This window comes from Halichoerus grypus, chromosome 2, assembly GCF_964656455.1.
Source record: "Halichoerus grypus chromosome 2, mHalGry1.hap1.1, whole genome shotgun sequence".
NCBI classification, from domain to species: Eukaryota; Metazoa; Chordata; class Mammalia; order Carnivora; family Phocidae; genus Halichoerus; species Halichoerus grypus.
In genome coordinates this window covers 119483621-119500473 of record NC_135713.1, presented here as the reverse complement: position 1 = coordinate 119500473, position 16853 = coordinate 119483621, and the positions used below count along the sequence as shown (strand labels likewise).

Sequence of the window (16853 nt, the reverse complement as noted above, 5' to 3'; positions counted from 1 at the left end):
TTTATTTCTATATGCTAATTCCAGTAAGTGAGTGGGAAAGGAGGGTTAATTACTAGAAACAAGAAAGACAAACATCCACATTTCATACGCATCCATCCAAACTCAAAATCTGGAGGGAAATTTCTTTTACTTTTGGTTCAATTTATACTACCACCACTTCAGACCTTCAAAATAAAGACCCCAGACCCGGTTGTTGAAGACGACACAGGGGAAACTTCACTGATATTGTCATTCCTTTTCCAGATCAATGTGCAAAATTGCCAGATGCCACTAAGCCACCAGGATTTAGAGGGTTAAAACTTTCCACTGCTGGATTTCCATATTTGCTTTTTTTCCTCAGTATTCAAGTGGCAATTCCCTGACACTCTGAAATTTTAACACTGTGTTCAAATCGGTTACCTTAAACGTACTTCAAAGTAGTATTCAAGTGGATAATTCCCCCTAGAATTGTACCAGCTGTATAGGAATACGGTCAAAATCAAACTCTTCATCAGCAACTGGAGTCTTTGGCTCGAGTTCTAAATGAAAATCAATGCAATCACGCACTGTGGGGTTTTCTCTTTGCACATATGGAATCATGTGATTTTCCACATGGATTCTGTTGTGAGGCTATCGAGAGGGTGAAACAGTAGGGATTGTGGAACCGGCAGATCTGCTGCCCTAAAGCTCAGGGACAGATCCTTGCATCTCTCCTTTGAGCATCCCAATGAAGACTCCTCACAAAATTCACTGTCAGAAAACTTCTTAATGGCAAAGTATCTGAAAAACAACTTGGTATTTTCATTCCTGACCCTAGGGTTATATTTGTGAGGTAGGGTAGTGATTAAGAACTTGGGTTAGGTCAAATATATATATATTACTTGGGAAGAGTTTACCATGAAATTGGCTTAACGGCAAAATTAACATTCTCCATCTGTTAAAGAGAAAAACATAAGACTGCTTTGACAAACCTTTTGCTCTTAGAGAAATACACATTTCAAGAATATGTTATTTTTCAATTGCCTTAGGGATAGGTAGCTGATGACAGGGGTAAGAGGGAGACTTTTGACCATATATTCTATATGCACTTTCCGGATTGAGGCATATAAATATATTACACATTCAAAAAAGTAAATACAATTTTATAAAGGAAAAAAAAAAACCTAACGATGCATTTGCTATTAGGAAATAAAATGAAAATGTCCCAGATGATAAAAGATGGAAAAGAGGATTGGGACCAAGAGGTTAGTCACCTAGTTAGTTAATATACCACCCTCTCTAGCTCCCAAAATATTTGTTAATTCAAACGGATAATTGTTTTATTTTTGTTTATTTTTGTTTTCAGGGTGAGGGAGTGGTAATCTACTCTCAAAAAAAAAAAAAAAAAAAAGACGGTCCTCTCCAGCAAGACCTTTATTCTCCGCTGCTCAAATCCCATTAACACTAATCAGCACAATGATTAAGCACATTGTGGTTAAGTACTCTAGTTGATAACGACTCCTTTGGAAAAAAGGTTCCCATAGCTACAGGTAAAGGCTATCATCAAACTCAGCTTTTCAGAACAAGACTTGGTGTCACAGATCGGAGAGTTAAGATTGTTTTAGTATTAATCCGGAGGCTTGCTTTTTTAACTTCACTTGACTTCATCCATTTAAAAGACACTTCGGAGAGTCCCTGCATACACCGGGCACAGTACCAGCATCGGGGGGCCTGGAGAGGTAGGAAAAAGACCTCAAAGATAAGATATGGTTCCCGCCCCCAAGAACTGCAATCTGCTGAGGAAAGCAGCCACCAAAAGAACTAATGACATTATGATGGTAATTATGTCCCTTAACTCTATAACCAAGCCTTTTCCTCATCACTAGGAATGGTCAGTTTCTAGACTAGTTTCACTTTCCCATCTTCAAGCTGCAGCACAGCTGGGTTTCCAGCTGGCTGGGGAAGAAAAGATTCTTTAAATAAACAGCATTTTAAAAATATGCAGTCGCTTTTGCTATGCTGAATTTTGTGAACCACCTTCCTCTAATATGTGAATCTGGTTGTCAAATTAATTAAAAACTATCCTAAAGGATGTAAAGTCTCCCCCCACCCCAACCCACTCCAGGGATACACCTTTTCCATCTTTAACAACAAAGACCACTATATGTTGGAAGAAAACTGCAAATCAGAAAGTCCCAAAGGAAGAATGATTTTTTTTTTACGCTATTTGCTCTATGTAACAAGGAAACAGCTTAAAACCATATATATAGGAAAGCAACAAGATAGGGTGTGATTATACCAAAATATATGCAACCATCATTAAAAGTGCAGGACTATTTGCAGAACAGGATGCTTTTATAGCATTGTACAGAGTTGCTAATCCCTAAGACTCCTTTCTCTTTTTCCTCTCCTTTCCACAGAAGGCACAGAAAACACCTCCCTGTATGCAAGCTTCTTAGAAATGCAAAGATTTTACTCAACTCTTTACCACCAGAGGTAGTAATTTTGGATGAATGATACACATGAGATCTATAAAAATACCCCTCAGATATTCAGCCAGAATTCACAGGCTTCAAATCAATATTTTACAGTTGCAGTGAAATGAGCCATTCATGAGGGCCTTCTAGAAAGGGTCCAGTAGGACCCCTCATTGATGCTACTGAGGCATGTGCTAGCTTTTAATCTCAATATCCCTCCATATGATACATTGTCCCAAAACCCTAACCCACGCTAACACACCTTTCTAGATGTCCAGACTCTCTGAATCCAGACACATTGGGAGCTGAAACTGGCTAAACAAAGTAACAATTGAACCACAATTGCTCAATGTAACGGGCATGATGACAGTTTCTGAGTGCCAGTTTCCCTATTTTGCAATGGGTAAATCTGCTCCAAGGAGAAAATGTTCCCAATGACCCCGTGGCCCAGAGGGCTTTCTTTAGAGATAGAAAACAGAAAATGAATTTGTTAGTTATTTCCTGCTGAGCACAAGGAAGGTGTTGTGGTTAGTTAGGATGATTTTGTTTCCTTATTTAATATACCATCACCAGTGCATGTTTTCCTTAACCCCATAGTAGAAAATAAGAAAATGCAGTTTATGCTCTTCCGGCATATAATGACCAGTTCCACAAGTTTCCTCTCACAAATATGTCCTTTAATTTCGAATCCCCTTATATAAAGTCCCCCCCCCCCAACTGACAGAGATCTAGATGCTATCAACTGAAAGCCAAATTGCATTCTGAAGTGCTTACTTCCATACTTGTTCCTGCTTCTTGACGATTTGCAGTGTGTGAGGGCCTTCTCTTTAGCCGGGATTGTGGCACTCTCTGAGAACTAGACCCACACATGTTACTTCAATAAAATGAAGTGATCGTAACCTGAAAGCAGACAATAGTTCTGACCTCCACATCTCCCATGATCTCCACATTCAACTATTCAACTCTTAAACTCTCACCAAAACAAACAAGGTTTGTTTTGCGAAGGAGGGAAGTGGGAAAGTAGAAGGAGGAAGACAGGGGATTATCTGACAAAGACCATTGGGTCTCAGTGGACCAGACTAGGGATTATGTGGTGATGTGCACTGTGCACATGCAGGAGCAGCTCACCGAAAAGCAAAACAGAAGCTGTCCTTGGACAAGGTTCAATAAATGTTTTTACTATCTATTTCCCACAGCACAATACAGTTCCACAGCTCCCCACGGGATCTCAGATAAAATACTTAACAGAATAAGAAATTAGAAATTCTCAACTGGTCTCGACTTGTCATCATAAAACAGTGAAGAGCATAAAACCAACATTAAAGAGCAGTCAACAATATTCCTCAGAACAATGTCAGAGAGATAAATCACCGTTACCACCAAAGTTTTTCCCTCCTCATTAAGATACCTCAAGATTCTTCTGATTAAAGTGGCCACGGTTTAACATAATGCCTGGATACACTACCACGGCTAAATTAAAATTTGTCTCTTGAAAGACAGGGGTGGGGGAGGAAAGTTTCCAAAAGTCAAAGGCATTGATCTAAAAAGGTGAGGGCAGCAAAACTTCCTATGAGCTGTTCCACATTCTTTGCTTCCCAAAGCCTATCTAGAACTGATTGGTAAACTGGTAAACATGCCAACTTCAGTGACGTCCAGGACGTCTATCATAATTCAGTCATTACCCAGCCCAGAGTCACACAGCGAGCACCACATTCAGCCTCAGCCGGGACAAAAGGAAAGAAACCCCAACAGGAATAAGCACAAGACCAGCCAGCACCAAATACTCCAGTATGGGGACGACTGGGTTTGAAATATCTCACTGAGAAGTAAGTTCTGGGTTCAGGGAGGAGAAACAATAGCTCTCAGACTGATATTTCTTTTACTCCGGCGGTGGGAGACCTCCACTCCCTGCTACAGAGATCGACAGACTTCAGTGTTGATCACCTGCATTCCTGTGCAGCGCCCAACAGCATGAAGAGCAGAGATGCAGTCAACACATCCTGCCAGTAAGATGTCAGAGCCTGAACTTAAACGGCATTCAGCAGAAGGAAGTTACTCTATTTCATTGTCATCACAACCAACAGACCTAGTCAATTCTCCCAGAGACGGCCAAAGGAGGTGTCTGGTCTGCTCCCCGGTTCCTGGAGGGTAAGAGAAGGCTGGGCTAAGCCGCTTAGCAGAGACAGGCAATCACGATGGAGAAAACACCCCGCGCCACATGGAGGACAGAAAACAGTAGCAGAAAAAAGTCCAACTCTGCCTGCGCCAGCGGTGTGGATGAGCAGAACCCGGAGCCCAGGAGAGGAAGGAGGGGGCGGGGGGCCATCATTCCCTGGGCGAACTTGTCAGCGGAGGCCTTCACCACCTGGGAGTGTGCCCAGCTGCCCCTGCAGACCCCGGCCAGCCTGCGCGAGGCAGGCCCCTCGGAGCAGAGCGCGCAAGGCCTCCGAGTGTCCCTCCTGACTCACCGAGCCTCGGGCCAGCACCACCCGGACTTCTCCGTTTTTCCTGCCGCTCCTGGGCTATGATGGCAGCTTTCCAGCTCCACATGCCATACATCAGCCGCAGATCGCTGCTGGCACAGGCCAGCGCCTTCCCCCGCCCCCCACCCCTGGCACACTTTGAGCCTGATCCTCCTTCTCCCCAACCCCAACCCCCTCACCCACCCGTGCCAGGTGCCCTGCCCAGGGGCGGCCCCACCCCCCAGCCCCCTCCCCCCCTCCCCCGCAGCCGGGCGCTGCCAGGCCTGGGCACCTGCAGCACCTCTCCGCCCCACCCCCATTCTCCACCACCTCGCCCCTCCCCCCTTTCTCTAGCAGAGGGAGGGGGCGACTCACCGCAGTCAGTGCACAGGATCTTGCCCACCTCTTTCTTGAGGTTTTTGCCGTTGGTGTCGATGGGGGCAAAGGCCGTCTTAAAGACTAAGGGCTGCTCCGTGGGCTCCAGGAAAAAGATGTAGCGCTGGTTCCTTTCGAGCGGCGCGCAGGAGCCCACGCTGATCACCTGCTCGCGCTGCAGCCCCCCGCTCCGGAGCGGCCACTTGTCCAGCACCTTCACCAGCGCCACCCGACCCGAGGCGGGCGGCTCGCGGGTGCTGTTGGAGCCGGAGCCGCCGGCCGGGGCCAGCCCCTGTACCTTGCCCTCCACCACCACCGGTGCCTTGTACGCCTGGTCCTGCACCGACTTGAGGCTAGGCGAGTAGCAGGCGAGCGACACACCGAAGAGCAGCATGGAGAAGCCGGGGGCCGGGTCGCGCCTCATGCCGCCGGCGGCTGCGGCTCGAGAGCGGGCGGCGGCTCTCCGGGCTGCGGGGCTGCGGGGCTGCGGCTGTTGCGGCGGCCGCGGCTCTGGGGGCGCAGCGGGACGGGAGATGCTGCCGCCGCTGCTGCCGCTGCTGCTCCTGCTGCCGCTGCTGCCGCTGCTGCTCCTCTCGCTGCTGCCGCCGCTGCTGCTGCTGTCGCTGTAGCTGCTGCACCGAGCCTTCTCCAGTGGCGGCGGCGGCAGCGCTGAGCAGCAAACCTGCCGCATCTGGCCAGGCCATTTGGGGGGCTCCGCCGCTCCGCCGCCGCCGCCTTGGGAGGGGAAACAGAGCCCGCTAGAAAACCGGAAACAGCGTAACGTTAGCGCCTCGGAGCCCTCCACCCGCAGCCGGGGGAGGCGGCCCAGCGAGGGCAGGGGGCAGGCGGCAAGCGGGCCGCGATGCGCAGCGCGGAGCGGCGCGGCGCTCCCACCCTGCGCGCCGGGACCTGGAGGAGGATGCGGAGAAGAGGACGCCCGCCCACTTGCTCTCTCGCGCCCCCTCAACCCCAGGACCGAGCGAGGAGCGCGGCTTCTGCAGGGGAAGCTCGGGACTGCACTGCTTTAGCGCCCGGTTTCGCGGCCCGCAGGGGCGCGGGAGGAATCGTGCTACCTTTGCTCGTCCGATTTATGGGCAGGACGGTGGGACGGTGCGGGAGGAGAGGGCGGAGTAGAGAAAAGGGATTCTGGCACCGTCCTATGAACGTGGGAGTGGGTCACAGGGCGTGCCCCTGCCTTCGGCCGTGGGCTGGAGCCGCCAGGGAGAGTACCACGCTCGGTGTGGCGGGCCAGCCTTCCGCCTCCTAGGTTGTCCCCTTCCCCCGGAGGACCCTAGAGGCCGGCCCCTAATGGAGCCCACGTGTTCGGCCCTGCCACCGCCTAGTGAGCTCTAGGGATTCGAGTTGAGGTGGGGAAGGGTTCCGGTCCCGTCATTTTGCAAAGAGTTAGGGCTACGTGCAGTCTTGTCTCGGCATTGAGGACACCTAACTAAGGGTGGTGGCTGGGAGAGGGTCCAGTCCCCAAGACTCTGGGCTTTCTGCAGCGGCCAGGCTGGACCAGGCTACACGCTGTACGACCTCATCTTCCTTTAAAAAAGCTGTTCCCTAAGGGAAGTGGGGGCTTCTTGGGAGCCAACTCGAGATCCAGAGCCTGTCAGGGCCAGAGGCTGCTCCATAGGAAATGGTTTCTCTTTTAAAAGTCTGGTCCTTGCAAGGGACAGGAGAGTTTGATCCACTGGAGCCAACGTCTGAGTTTAAAAAGCAAATCCACGATCCGTTCGCCTCCTATCGATAAGGATCTAGGGAGTTTTCAATTACCAGCTTATATCCTTGAAGGATGTGGAACTCAGGAATTCCACTCAGGTCTTGGAGAATTTTATCCCTGCCTGGGCCTCGCAGGAAATGGGCCCAGGGATGTCTGGCTCAGGCTTGGACTGCTATTCTGGAAAGGAAGGACACAGCTAGACCTCTCCTGCTGGCTGTCTAAGAGCCACCTCAAACTTAACATATCCAAAGCCAACAGCATTATTTCTCCCACCCCGCTCCAAATTCCCTATAATTGTTAATGGCAGCATTTTATACTTGGCCTCCTGATCCATTCCAGTAAGTCCCTTAGTCTCTTCTTATTCTCCCTCATCCAGTCAATCACCAAGTCCTTCTGCGCTACCTTTTAAAAAAATCTCCAATGTATCCAGCTCCTCTCCAACCCTGCTGTGAAGGAACCCTGCCTTAGGTCCAAGTGCTCATCATCTCTCACCTGGACTACTGCAAAGCCTCCTAACTAGTTTCCCCACTGTTTGCCTCATCAGCCTCCTCTAGTCCTACCCCTGTCAGAGTCATCCTTCGAAAAATAAAATGTAAATATCAGTTGGCCATGCCACTGCTCTCAGGAGTCAAGTCCAAACTCTTCAGCCTGACTCCTCCTGGGCTCCCTCTACCTAACCAGCCCTGTACTGTGGGAGCCAGCCCCCTACCCTAGGAATCCAGCACAATGTGTCGTCTCTTGCTGTGCTTCTGCCTACAACGTCTCTGGTGTCCAGAAGCCTCACCTCAGCTTTGTCCATCTGGAAGGCTCTTCTTTCCCCAAGGCCCAGCTCAGCATTATACCTCATCCCTCCCTTCCTTACATCCACCTCCATCCCGAGCACCATACATATAACATGATGGAATCAATCCCTTCCTTTTCCGTGTAACCACGTGCCTCGTACATATTCCTATTACGGCACTGACCTATACTAAAAGCAGCTGTTAGTGGGTCTGCGTTAGACCCATCGGACCAGGCACCTTAACGGCAGGGACTATGTCCTATCGGTCTTTGGAGCCCTATCCAAAGGGATGTCTGACACAGTGCCTGGCATATCAATAAAGAGCAGCAAATCTTCCATGAGGAAAGGAGGGAAGGAAGAAAAGAATCGAAAGTCATCTCTCTTAAAGGCATCAGGCCAGCCTTGTTGGCCCCTTCAATGTCCCCCTTTACGTTTTCATAGATCACGATCTCCTACATCACAGAACACCACTATGAGGAATATTGCTAACTTCACCCTCCCATTTTCCCATGGAGAAAACAGTCCTAGGGAAGAAAAGGGACTTATTCAAGATCACACATGGCCAGGACTGTACTCAGTCTTCCATTTCTTTTTTTTTTTTTTAAAGATTTTATTTATTTATTTGACAGAGAGAGACAGAGCGGCAGAGAGAACACAAGCAGAGGTGGGGGGCGGGGGAGAAGCAGGCTTCCCGCTGAGCAGGGAACCCTATGTGGGGCAAAAATATGGAACGCTTCACGAATTTGCATGTCATCCTTGCACAGGGGCCATGCTAATCTTCTCTGTATCGTTCTAATTTTAGTATACGTGCTGCCGAAGCGAGCACCAGTCTTCCATTTCTGACAACAGAGTAGTGGTAAAGAGCTTGTGCTCTGGGGTCAAGCAGAGCTGGGTTTCTTTTTTTTTTTTTTTTTTTTTAAGATTTTATTTATTTATTTGACAGAGAGAGACACAGTGAGAGAGGGAACACAAGCAGGGGGAGTGGGAGAGGGAGAAGCAGGCTTCCCACTGAGCAGGGAACCTGATGTGGGGCTCGATCCCAGGACCCTGGGATCATGACCTGAGTCGAAGGCAGATGCTTAACGACTGAGCCACCCAGGCACCCGCAGAGCTGGGTTTCAAACCAATTTTGTAATTTACCACTTTTGGAATGAGCCTGTTTTTCTCCCTAGGCCTTGGTTTCCTCATTTGTATAACAGAGATAATAATAGGGTCTACCCCATAAAGTTGGTTTTTGCTCATGATATACTTAATAAATACCCAATGAATGGCTCGTCTGTGCCGAGCACTGAGACACGGTACTGGCCGCTGGGTATACTTCAGGGAGCCGAACTGATTCTGTCCCTGCTCGTAAGACACGTACTGTTGGGAAGACAACAGTAAACAAGCACACAAATAGGTAACTAATTACATGGAATGATTCATCTCCTGAAGGAAATAAACAGGATTAAATGCTAGGGAATAATGGAAAGGGGAAAGGGCAGGTATAGTTGGATCATAGAGAGCTTCTCTAAGGAGATAACATTTAAGCTGAGACGAGAAGGATTTGAAGGATTATGTGAGATAACAAGTGTAAAGTGCTTAGAACAATGCCTGATACAGAGTAGGGGCCAAAATTAATGTTGAATATCATTGATAACTTACTTATACCGGTGGTTCCCAATCTCAGAGCTGAGAATCCCTAGGTGGTGTGTAGTTGATGTACTCTTGGACTTTCTGTATATTGATAAAGACAATCTAACTTTTCAATAGTAGATGCCACTGTGAGGAATAAAAATACACATTCTTCTCGTTTTTTTTTCACATTTCCCATTTAAAGTATAACAAGACATTGTTAAGTATGAAGAACAGTGGAAAGATGTGCTATCATTTTGACTTTTTTTAGAGGATAAATATGAAAGTATTTGTAAAATATAGATTACCTTTGAAAGACACAGCAGAAATTGAAAAAACAATTGGCTCTGGGAAGGACACTGAGTGACAGGAGTAGAGTGCAAGTACTACAGGAGTAGAGTGCGGTACCTTGTGAATTTTCTATCAGGCTCATACTACCTACTTTCTATCAGGTTCATACTACCTACTTGAAAAAAATGTTTGAGAGGATCCTCTAACTTTTCACCATTGCCAAATTTTTTCACGTATGTTCTCAATCAAAAGCTACTTAAAATAGAGCTGTTATTTTATGGGATTCCCTGAAATTATTTTTGCCTTAAAATGAGATTCTCATGCTAAAAAGCATTGGGAATTAGTGCATTATAATTTTACCCTCTTTAGAACGCAAGGTAAGTTTTGAGATCCCAACAGACTACCAGAATTCCTGTGGTCAAAGAAGTGGGGACTTAGGCAGAGGCTTCTAAGGGGAAGAGAAGTACCTGTCCAGGTTTTCTCAAGGTGTGATGTGTATGAGGATAAGCTTCCAGAATTAGCCCCAAGCATTTAGTATAGAAAAACACGGGATTCAGCTTCCTAGAAGGACAGCCCAATTCTGTATTGGCTCTTTCCTGGGGATCAAAGTGAATGAGTACGCATGTTTTAGAAAATAAATCTTGATATTCTGAACCTGCTAACTATTCATCATAATTCAGTAATTGATAATAAAAATAATAACAGTCACCATTTATTAATGGCCTATTGTCTGTCAGGAGCTTATGTTTATCCGTACCTCAACAACGTTGCATTTTACAGATTGAAGAGACTTCTAGAGATTTAATAATTTGCCCAAATGACAGGCAGAGTTGGGATTGCCATGCAGGCTTGTCCATGGCCAAAACACCTGCTTTGCGCACACCACCGCGCCAGCCCTCCGCCTCACCGCATGGTCACCTGAGAGGTCTCTAATCTCTCCCAACCTCTTCTGCCAGGGGCAGACTATTTGAAATTTATACCACTGGAGAGCAAGGGGTGTAGGCATCACTTTACAAAAAGATGAGGAAAATTGAGACACTGAGAGAATTTAAGTGACTTTCCCAAGATCACAAAGCAGTGGATAGGGCCAAGGTTTATCACAAACTCAAGCTCATACTTTCGGGAGGTTTTTTGGTTTGTTTTATTTCTTTTCTTTTTTATTTCTTTTTATTTTTTCAGCTTTATGGAGGTATAATTGACAAAACTGTAAGATATTTAAAGTGTACAAGGCAGGGGCGCCTGGGTGGCTCAGTCGTTAAGTGTCTGCCTTCAGCTCAGGTCGTGATCCCAGGGTCCTGGGATCGAGTCCCGCGTCGGGCTCCCTGCTTGGCGGGAAGCCTGCTTCTCCCTCTCCCTCTCTCCCTGCTGGTGTTCCTGCTCTCGCTATCTCTCTCTGTGTTAAATAAATAAAATTAAAAAAATAATAAAGTGTACAAGGCAGTAATTGGATACACATATACACTGTAAAAGAATTCCTATAATCGAGTTAATTGACATATCCATCACCTCACATATTTACTTTTTTTGGTAAGAACATTTAAATTCTATTCTATTAACAGATTTTAATTATACAATACAGTGTAATCAACTATAGTCGCCATGTATACATTAGATCCTAAGAGCTTATTCATTTTATAACTGAAAGTCTGTACCTGTTTACCAATCTCTCCCCCTTCCCCCACTCCCCAGCCCCTGGCAACCACCATTCTATTCTGTTTCTATGAGTCTGACTTGCATTTCATTTTATTTCATTGTTTTATTTTGTCTTGATTTGTTTTGTTTTGTTTTAAGACTCCACACATAAAGGACACCATGCAGTATTTGTCTTTGGCTCATTTTACCTAGCGTAATGCCCTCCAGGTTCACCCATGGTGTTGCAAATGGAAGCATTTTCTTCTTTTTTAAGGCTGAATAATGATTTTGTAGAGAGAGATATATCCCATCTTTATCTATTCATTCATTGATGGACACTTGGGTTGTTTCTATACCGTAGCTATTGTGAACAACACTGCAACGAACATGGGAGTATAGATATGTCTTTAAGATAATAAATGTGTTTCCTTTGGATCAAGCTCACACTTTTGAACAGAATAACACGGGGAAATGGAAAGACAGACCTGTTGACTACAGCATGGCTCCCCACCAGGTTGTGAAAAAAACTGGTTCATGGTAGCAGTAGGCTGTGTCACTATATAATAATCACTGAGAATAAAAACAGAAGTAGACAGAATGGTATAGACATTCTGAATTCAAGATAGAACACCCACATGAAAAGCTTGGCTTCTTCTTCCAGATTCCTCCTACATAAGATGGGCTTCTTCCAGCTTTAGTCGATTCATTGGCCAGAAATGGCCACTGGACCCGATTACATGAGTCGCTATGACCAGGAGAACTGGCTCGTCAAGGAGATGTGTACGGCCTGTATGTGGTCACCGAGTCTCACCCATCAAAGCCCAACACGACAGGACAGTCTCGTTTTCTAAATAAAGACATTTTTGTAAACTTCTTTTTTTCTCCTTTTGAGATCTGTTTTCTAAATTTGGCTTCCAGAGTCACTCTCAGGTTCTGTGTGGTTAATTTCTTTTCCTCCAAGGATTTTCAAACAAGGGACTAAATAGAAAACAGATACTGAGCCTCTGAGAATATTAGCACTGGGAAGGACTTTGGCATCAATGTCGTCTGAAGTCCTCCTTTCAAGAGGTAGACAGAGGCCATAGAGATGATTTGATTTGCTCAAGGTCACACAGCCTCCTTAGTGGCAGGAACAGCTCTAACAGCCCAACTCCTTGCTTGGTGCTGCTCTGTCCACGGTTCAAAATCCTGGCTCCGTCCTTTCTAGAACGGGAGCTCGAGCAGTTCGCTTCACCCTTCTGAGCCTTGGATTCCTCCCCCCAGCGATACTGGGGCAACGGTGTATCTACCTCTTAGGGGTTTTGTGAGGATTCAGTGAGACAATTCATGCAACACGCTTTACAGTATCCAGCACAGAGTCCCTGGCCAAGCATGTGGGCGATGGGCTCACATTGTCTACGTCTGAATTCCAGCTCTGCCACTTGCTTGACTGACATTTTGGCCCAGTTACTTTACTTCTCTGTGTCTCAGTTGCCTCCACTGTAAAACGGGTAGAGTGATCATAGGTTCTACCTCATTACAACTATAGTGAGTCTTAAATATAATAATATATGTAGCCTACTTAAAATAATGCCTGGCTCATGTTAGCTATTATTAGTCCGCCTAGACTGACCATTTTTCTTATTTTAAGTAGCTAGACTTAACCCCGAACTCAGCAGTTTTAAAACCACCCATTTTCAGATGTTTTGAATACAAGCTAAAATTCTTAAGAGTAGAGCCTGATGTTGTACTTTACATATGTATGTATATATGCATGCATGTATGCATTTATAAGAAGTCACATCATTGATAGACCCAGCTGCTAATGAAGAGAGGGCATGATTCAGTCATTTCTAACCTAGGGCTATGTCTGGAGTCCAAGGGTTTCCACTGTCCCATTTGCTGAAAAGGGCAGCAACCCCTCTGTCTGCATTCTTCCATCTGGGATAATAATAATTATTTCTTTGTAAAGTGCTTGGAGACCTTTACATGAAAAGTGCTATGTGAGCCCAAATTATTATCTCTTTTCCAGAGATCACTTTTAGATTCAAATCCAGAAGCTCCTTAAAATAGACCACAGCAGAGGTATCATCTGGACACAGACTATCGGGTTTGTATTCTCACGATTGGATAATACGTTCGCACTTCACCCCCTCAGTGGTTTTCTTTTACATGTCTGAGCATATCTAATTGGGATTGGGGGGGAAATGAGATGTCCTCAGGCTAGATGTTCTTACTGGTTAGCATTCAGAGATTTGCCTCCCTCTGTTTTCCTGATTTGTGTATTTGGAACCCTCTCCTGAGGTCAACAGGAACTCTGAGGTTGATTCAACTCTGGGGGCGTGAAGTGGGACGAGAAGAAGAAAGTATTCTCTTATTCCCAAATCCTCAGGCTAGTGTACCTTAGAGTGCCCAATTCAACCTTGTCTCTACCTCATAATTCCCAGGTCAGGAATGTTAAGACTTTTTCTCTCCTGAATTTTCTTTCCAATTCATAAGCTCATTTATTCATTCTACCAGAAAGCATTTGTTGAAAACCTACTATGCATACTGACCTAGATGTTAAAGAAATAATTGTCATGGTTCCTTTTAGCTGGAGCTAAAATCTAGGCAAAATTAAAGTCAGGAGCTAGCACTTGCCCTTGACCTTTCCCTGCCCCTGCCAACACACACACTTTTCTCCTATAATGTCACCCTCTTCTTTGCCTCTCAGGCTCAGTGACCCACCATGCTTTCAGCTCTCCCAATTCTGAGGGCAGAAAGAGTTTGCCGTGCAAATGCTAGGCCCTCAATGTTTGCTGAACATGACAAGCTCAACTCCACTAAGGGGTTAATATCTATTAAAGCCTAATGCATCATCTCCTTAAGTTGTGCCTTAGTTTCTAAAACATTCTACGTTATTCATTCCAAAATGAAGTTCCTTATTCCCAAAAAGGTTTCATTCATTCTTTCTTTTAAAAAATCCATTTGATTAACACCGAGATCCCCGGTCTTGAAGTGCTTAGACTCTTAAAGAGGGATAGATGCTAAAAAGGAAACAATGACATCAAACATTTTAGGAAGAGAAAGAAAAGAGGAAGAGAGAGTTTGTGAGTACGACTAGATTGGAAGTGACTTGGACAGACTGCCACTTGCAGGGATGGTCTCTCTAAGGAAGCAGTATTTGAGCTGGGATTTGGAAGGAGGAAGAGGAGTTGCCATATGAGACTCTGGGAGCAGAGCGTTTGAGGCAGAGGGAAGAACACCATACAAAGGGCCTGAGGTAACATGACCAAAGTATGGAAGGAAGGTCAGAGAGGCGGGAAATTGCTACAGCAAGGGGAAAGCGTGGCGTGGAACGAGGTTAGGGAGATTGGTAGGGATCAGACTTGGGCTGAGCCTTGTACACTAGGATAGGTTTGGATTTTATTCTAAGTACAATGGGAAGTCACTTGGGGGGGCATAAGTAATGGGAATGACATGGTCTGGTGTATGTATAAAAGAGATCACTCTCAGATATGGGGCAGAGACTGTAATGGTTGAAAGAGTGGAAGCAAAGAGAGCAGTAAAGAAGCTGTTACAGTACTGTGGGTAGGAGGTGACAGTGGCTTAGAATGGGGTAGTGGCAGAGGAGCTGAAAAATGGGTGGAATTCAAAATGTAATTTGAAGGTAGAACCAACAAAACTTGCTAGAAGATTGGGTGAAGTGAGTGAGTATAGAAGTGAGTACAGAAAATAAAGTGACTGAGGATGACTCAAATTTTGGCTTGAGTAACTGGACAGATCGGGATGGGAAACTTAGCAAGCAACATAATGGGGCTGGAGGAAATAGAAAATTCCAGTTTTGACATGCTAACATCTCAGATACCTGTTAGACGTTCAGATGGAAGTTCAAGTACCAGCTGCACAGGTAAGTCTGGACTTCAAATGAGAGGTCAGAGTTAAAGGTCTGAATTGGGGCGTCAACATACAGATGTTACGTAAAGCTATGGAATTGGATAACGATGAGATGAGAAACCTGGTAGGGAAAATGATCTCGAACTACTGTCCAATATAAATGTATGTCAGACACTATGTAATTTTGGATTTTCTTATAGCCCTATTTAAAAAGTAAAAAGAGACAGATGACATGAATTTTAATAGCCCAATATATCCAGGGGTGCCTGGGTGGCTATGTCAGTTGGGCATCTGACTTTTGATTTCGGCTCAGGTCATGACCTTGGGGTCATGGGATTGAGCCCCTCATGGGGCTCTGTGTTCGGCATGGAGCATGCTTGATATTCTCTCTCTCTCTCTCTCTCGCCCTGCCCCTCCCCTTGCTCTCTCTCTCTCTCTCTCAAAAAAAACCCCCCAAATATATGCAAAATATTATTTCAATAGATACTCATATAATAAATTTTAATGAGAGGTTTTATGTACTTTTTTTTCACATTAAGTCTTTGAAATTCAGAGTGCATGTTATGCTTACAGCAAATCTTATTTCACACTAGCCACATGTGGGTGGCGCAAGTATAAAACTTAGCCCTGGAGCAACCCAACATTTAGAGATTGAATAGAAGAGGAGGAGTCAGGAAAGGAGACTGGGAGAATGGTGCCATGGAAGCCAAGAGAAGAAAGTATTTTAAAGACAGACTGGTCAACTGTGTCCAATGTTTATCAGAAGCTAAGGATGAGAAAGAGCAATAGAATTCACCAACATGGAGTTCACTTGTGACCTTGACTAAAGTTTTTTCAGTGGAGTGATGGCTTCCTGGAAGGAAGCCAGGATGGAGTCAATGAAAGGTAAGGAAGTGGTGACAGCCAGTAAAAACAACTTTTTCAAAAAGTTTTGCTGGGCAGACAAGCAGAGAAATGAAGCACTAGTTGGAGGGGGATGTGGAGTCAAGGGAATATTTTTACCAAAACAGGAGATGCTAGAGGATGCTCGTACGCTGATGGGAATGTTCCAATAAGAAGGAAGAAATTGCTGTGGGAAAAAGGGCATAACTGAAGAGGGAGTTCCTTCAGAAGACAAGAGAAGATGCGTGTAAGAGCACAGAAAGAGGGCTGTTCTTTGACAGGAAAAGTGATCCTTCTATTATAACCAGAATGAAGACAGGAATGTAGATACAGTGTCAGAGTAGAGAACCAGATTAGCTTATAGATTTGGGTAGCAGAAATCTTCATTTTAACATAAAGCTCAAGCCGTAAGCAAAACAGAACAACAACAGCAAAAGAACATATTTGAGAAATGCAAGCCAGAAAGTAAAAAGGTAGTAGGCGTGTGGAAAGGGAAAGATGGAAAACTATATTCTTTTTTCCTTCCCTCTTTCAGGCTGTCAAAAAGGCAGATGAGCTATCTCTGATACCTATAATAGGATACACCTGTTTGTCATATTCAGAGTCTCTCTCTCCCCTGAATGGGGTTGGAAACAGAGTGATAAAATCTCATGATCCAATCTGTGGGACAGTCTACCTGAAGCCTATTTAATCTTACACCTATTTGGAAGTCCAGGCTTCCTCCATGCCTTTAAGAAATTTGAAAGACTGCCAAGGGGGAAATAGATCAAGCAGGATCCCAACCAGGAAATAATATTCTACTT

At 45.4% G+C, this 16853-nt stretch overlaps 2 protein-coding genes and 1 non-coding gene across 9 annotated transcripts in view; all 3 read right to left on the bottom strand.

The window, feature by feature from the left end:
* Positions 1-16853, bottom strand: part of HBEGF (heparin binding EGF like growth factor) — a 385453-nt gene that overhangs the window by 30796 nt on the left and 337804 nt on the right. The window lies entirely within an intron of this gene.
* NRG2 (neuregulin 2) overlaps positions 1-16853 on the bottom strand; it is a 239669-nt gene that overhangs the window by 171607 nt on the left and 51209 nt on the right. For 6 of the 7 annotated variants that reach the window (XR_013445827.1, XR_013445826.1, XR_013445829.1 and 3 more), the window contains exon 1: positions 5273-6324. Coding sequence is in view for 3 of the 7 variants with exons in the window: in XM_078067415.1 (XP_077923541.1) it covers positions 5273-5963 (691 nt within the window). In the remaining 4 variants the exon portion in view is untranslated. Of the gene's footprint in view, positions 1-5272; positions 6325-16853 lie in introns of those variants that run through there. The other variant, XM_078067414.1, reaches the window with a different exon arrangement.
* On the bottom strand, positions 8496-8602 carry LOC118555818 (U6 spliceosomal RNA). The gene has a single exon (XR_004927175.1). It is a non-coding gene; the product is annotated as a U6 spliceosomal RNA (small nuclear RNA).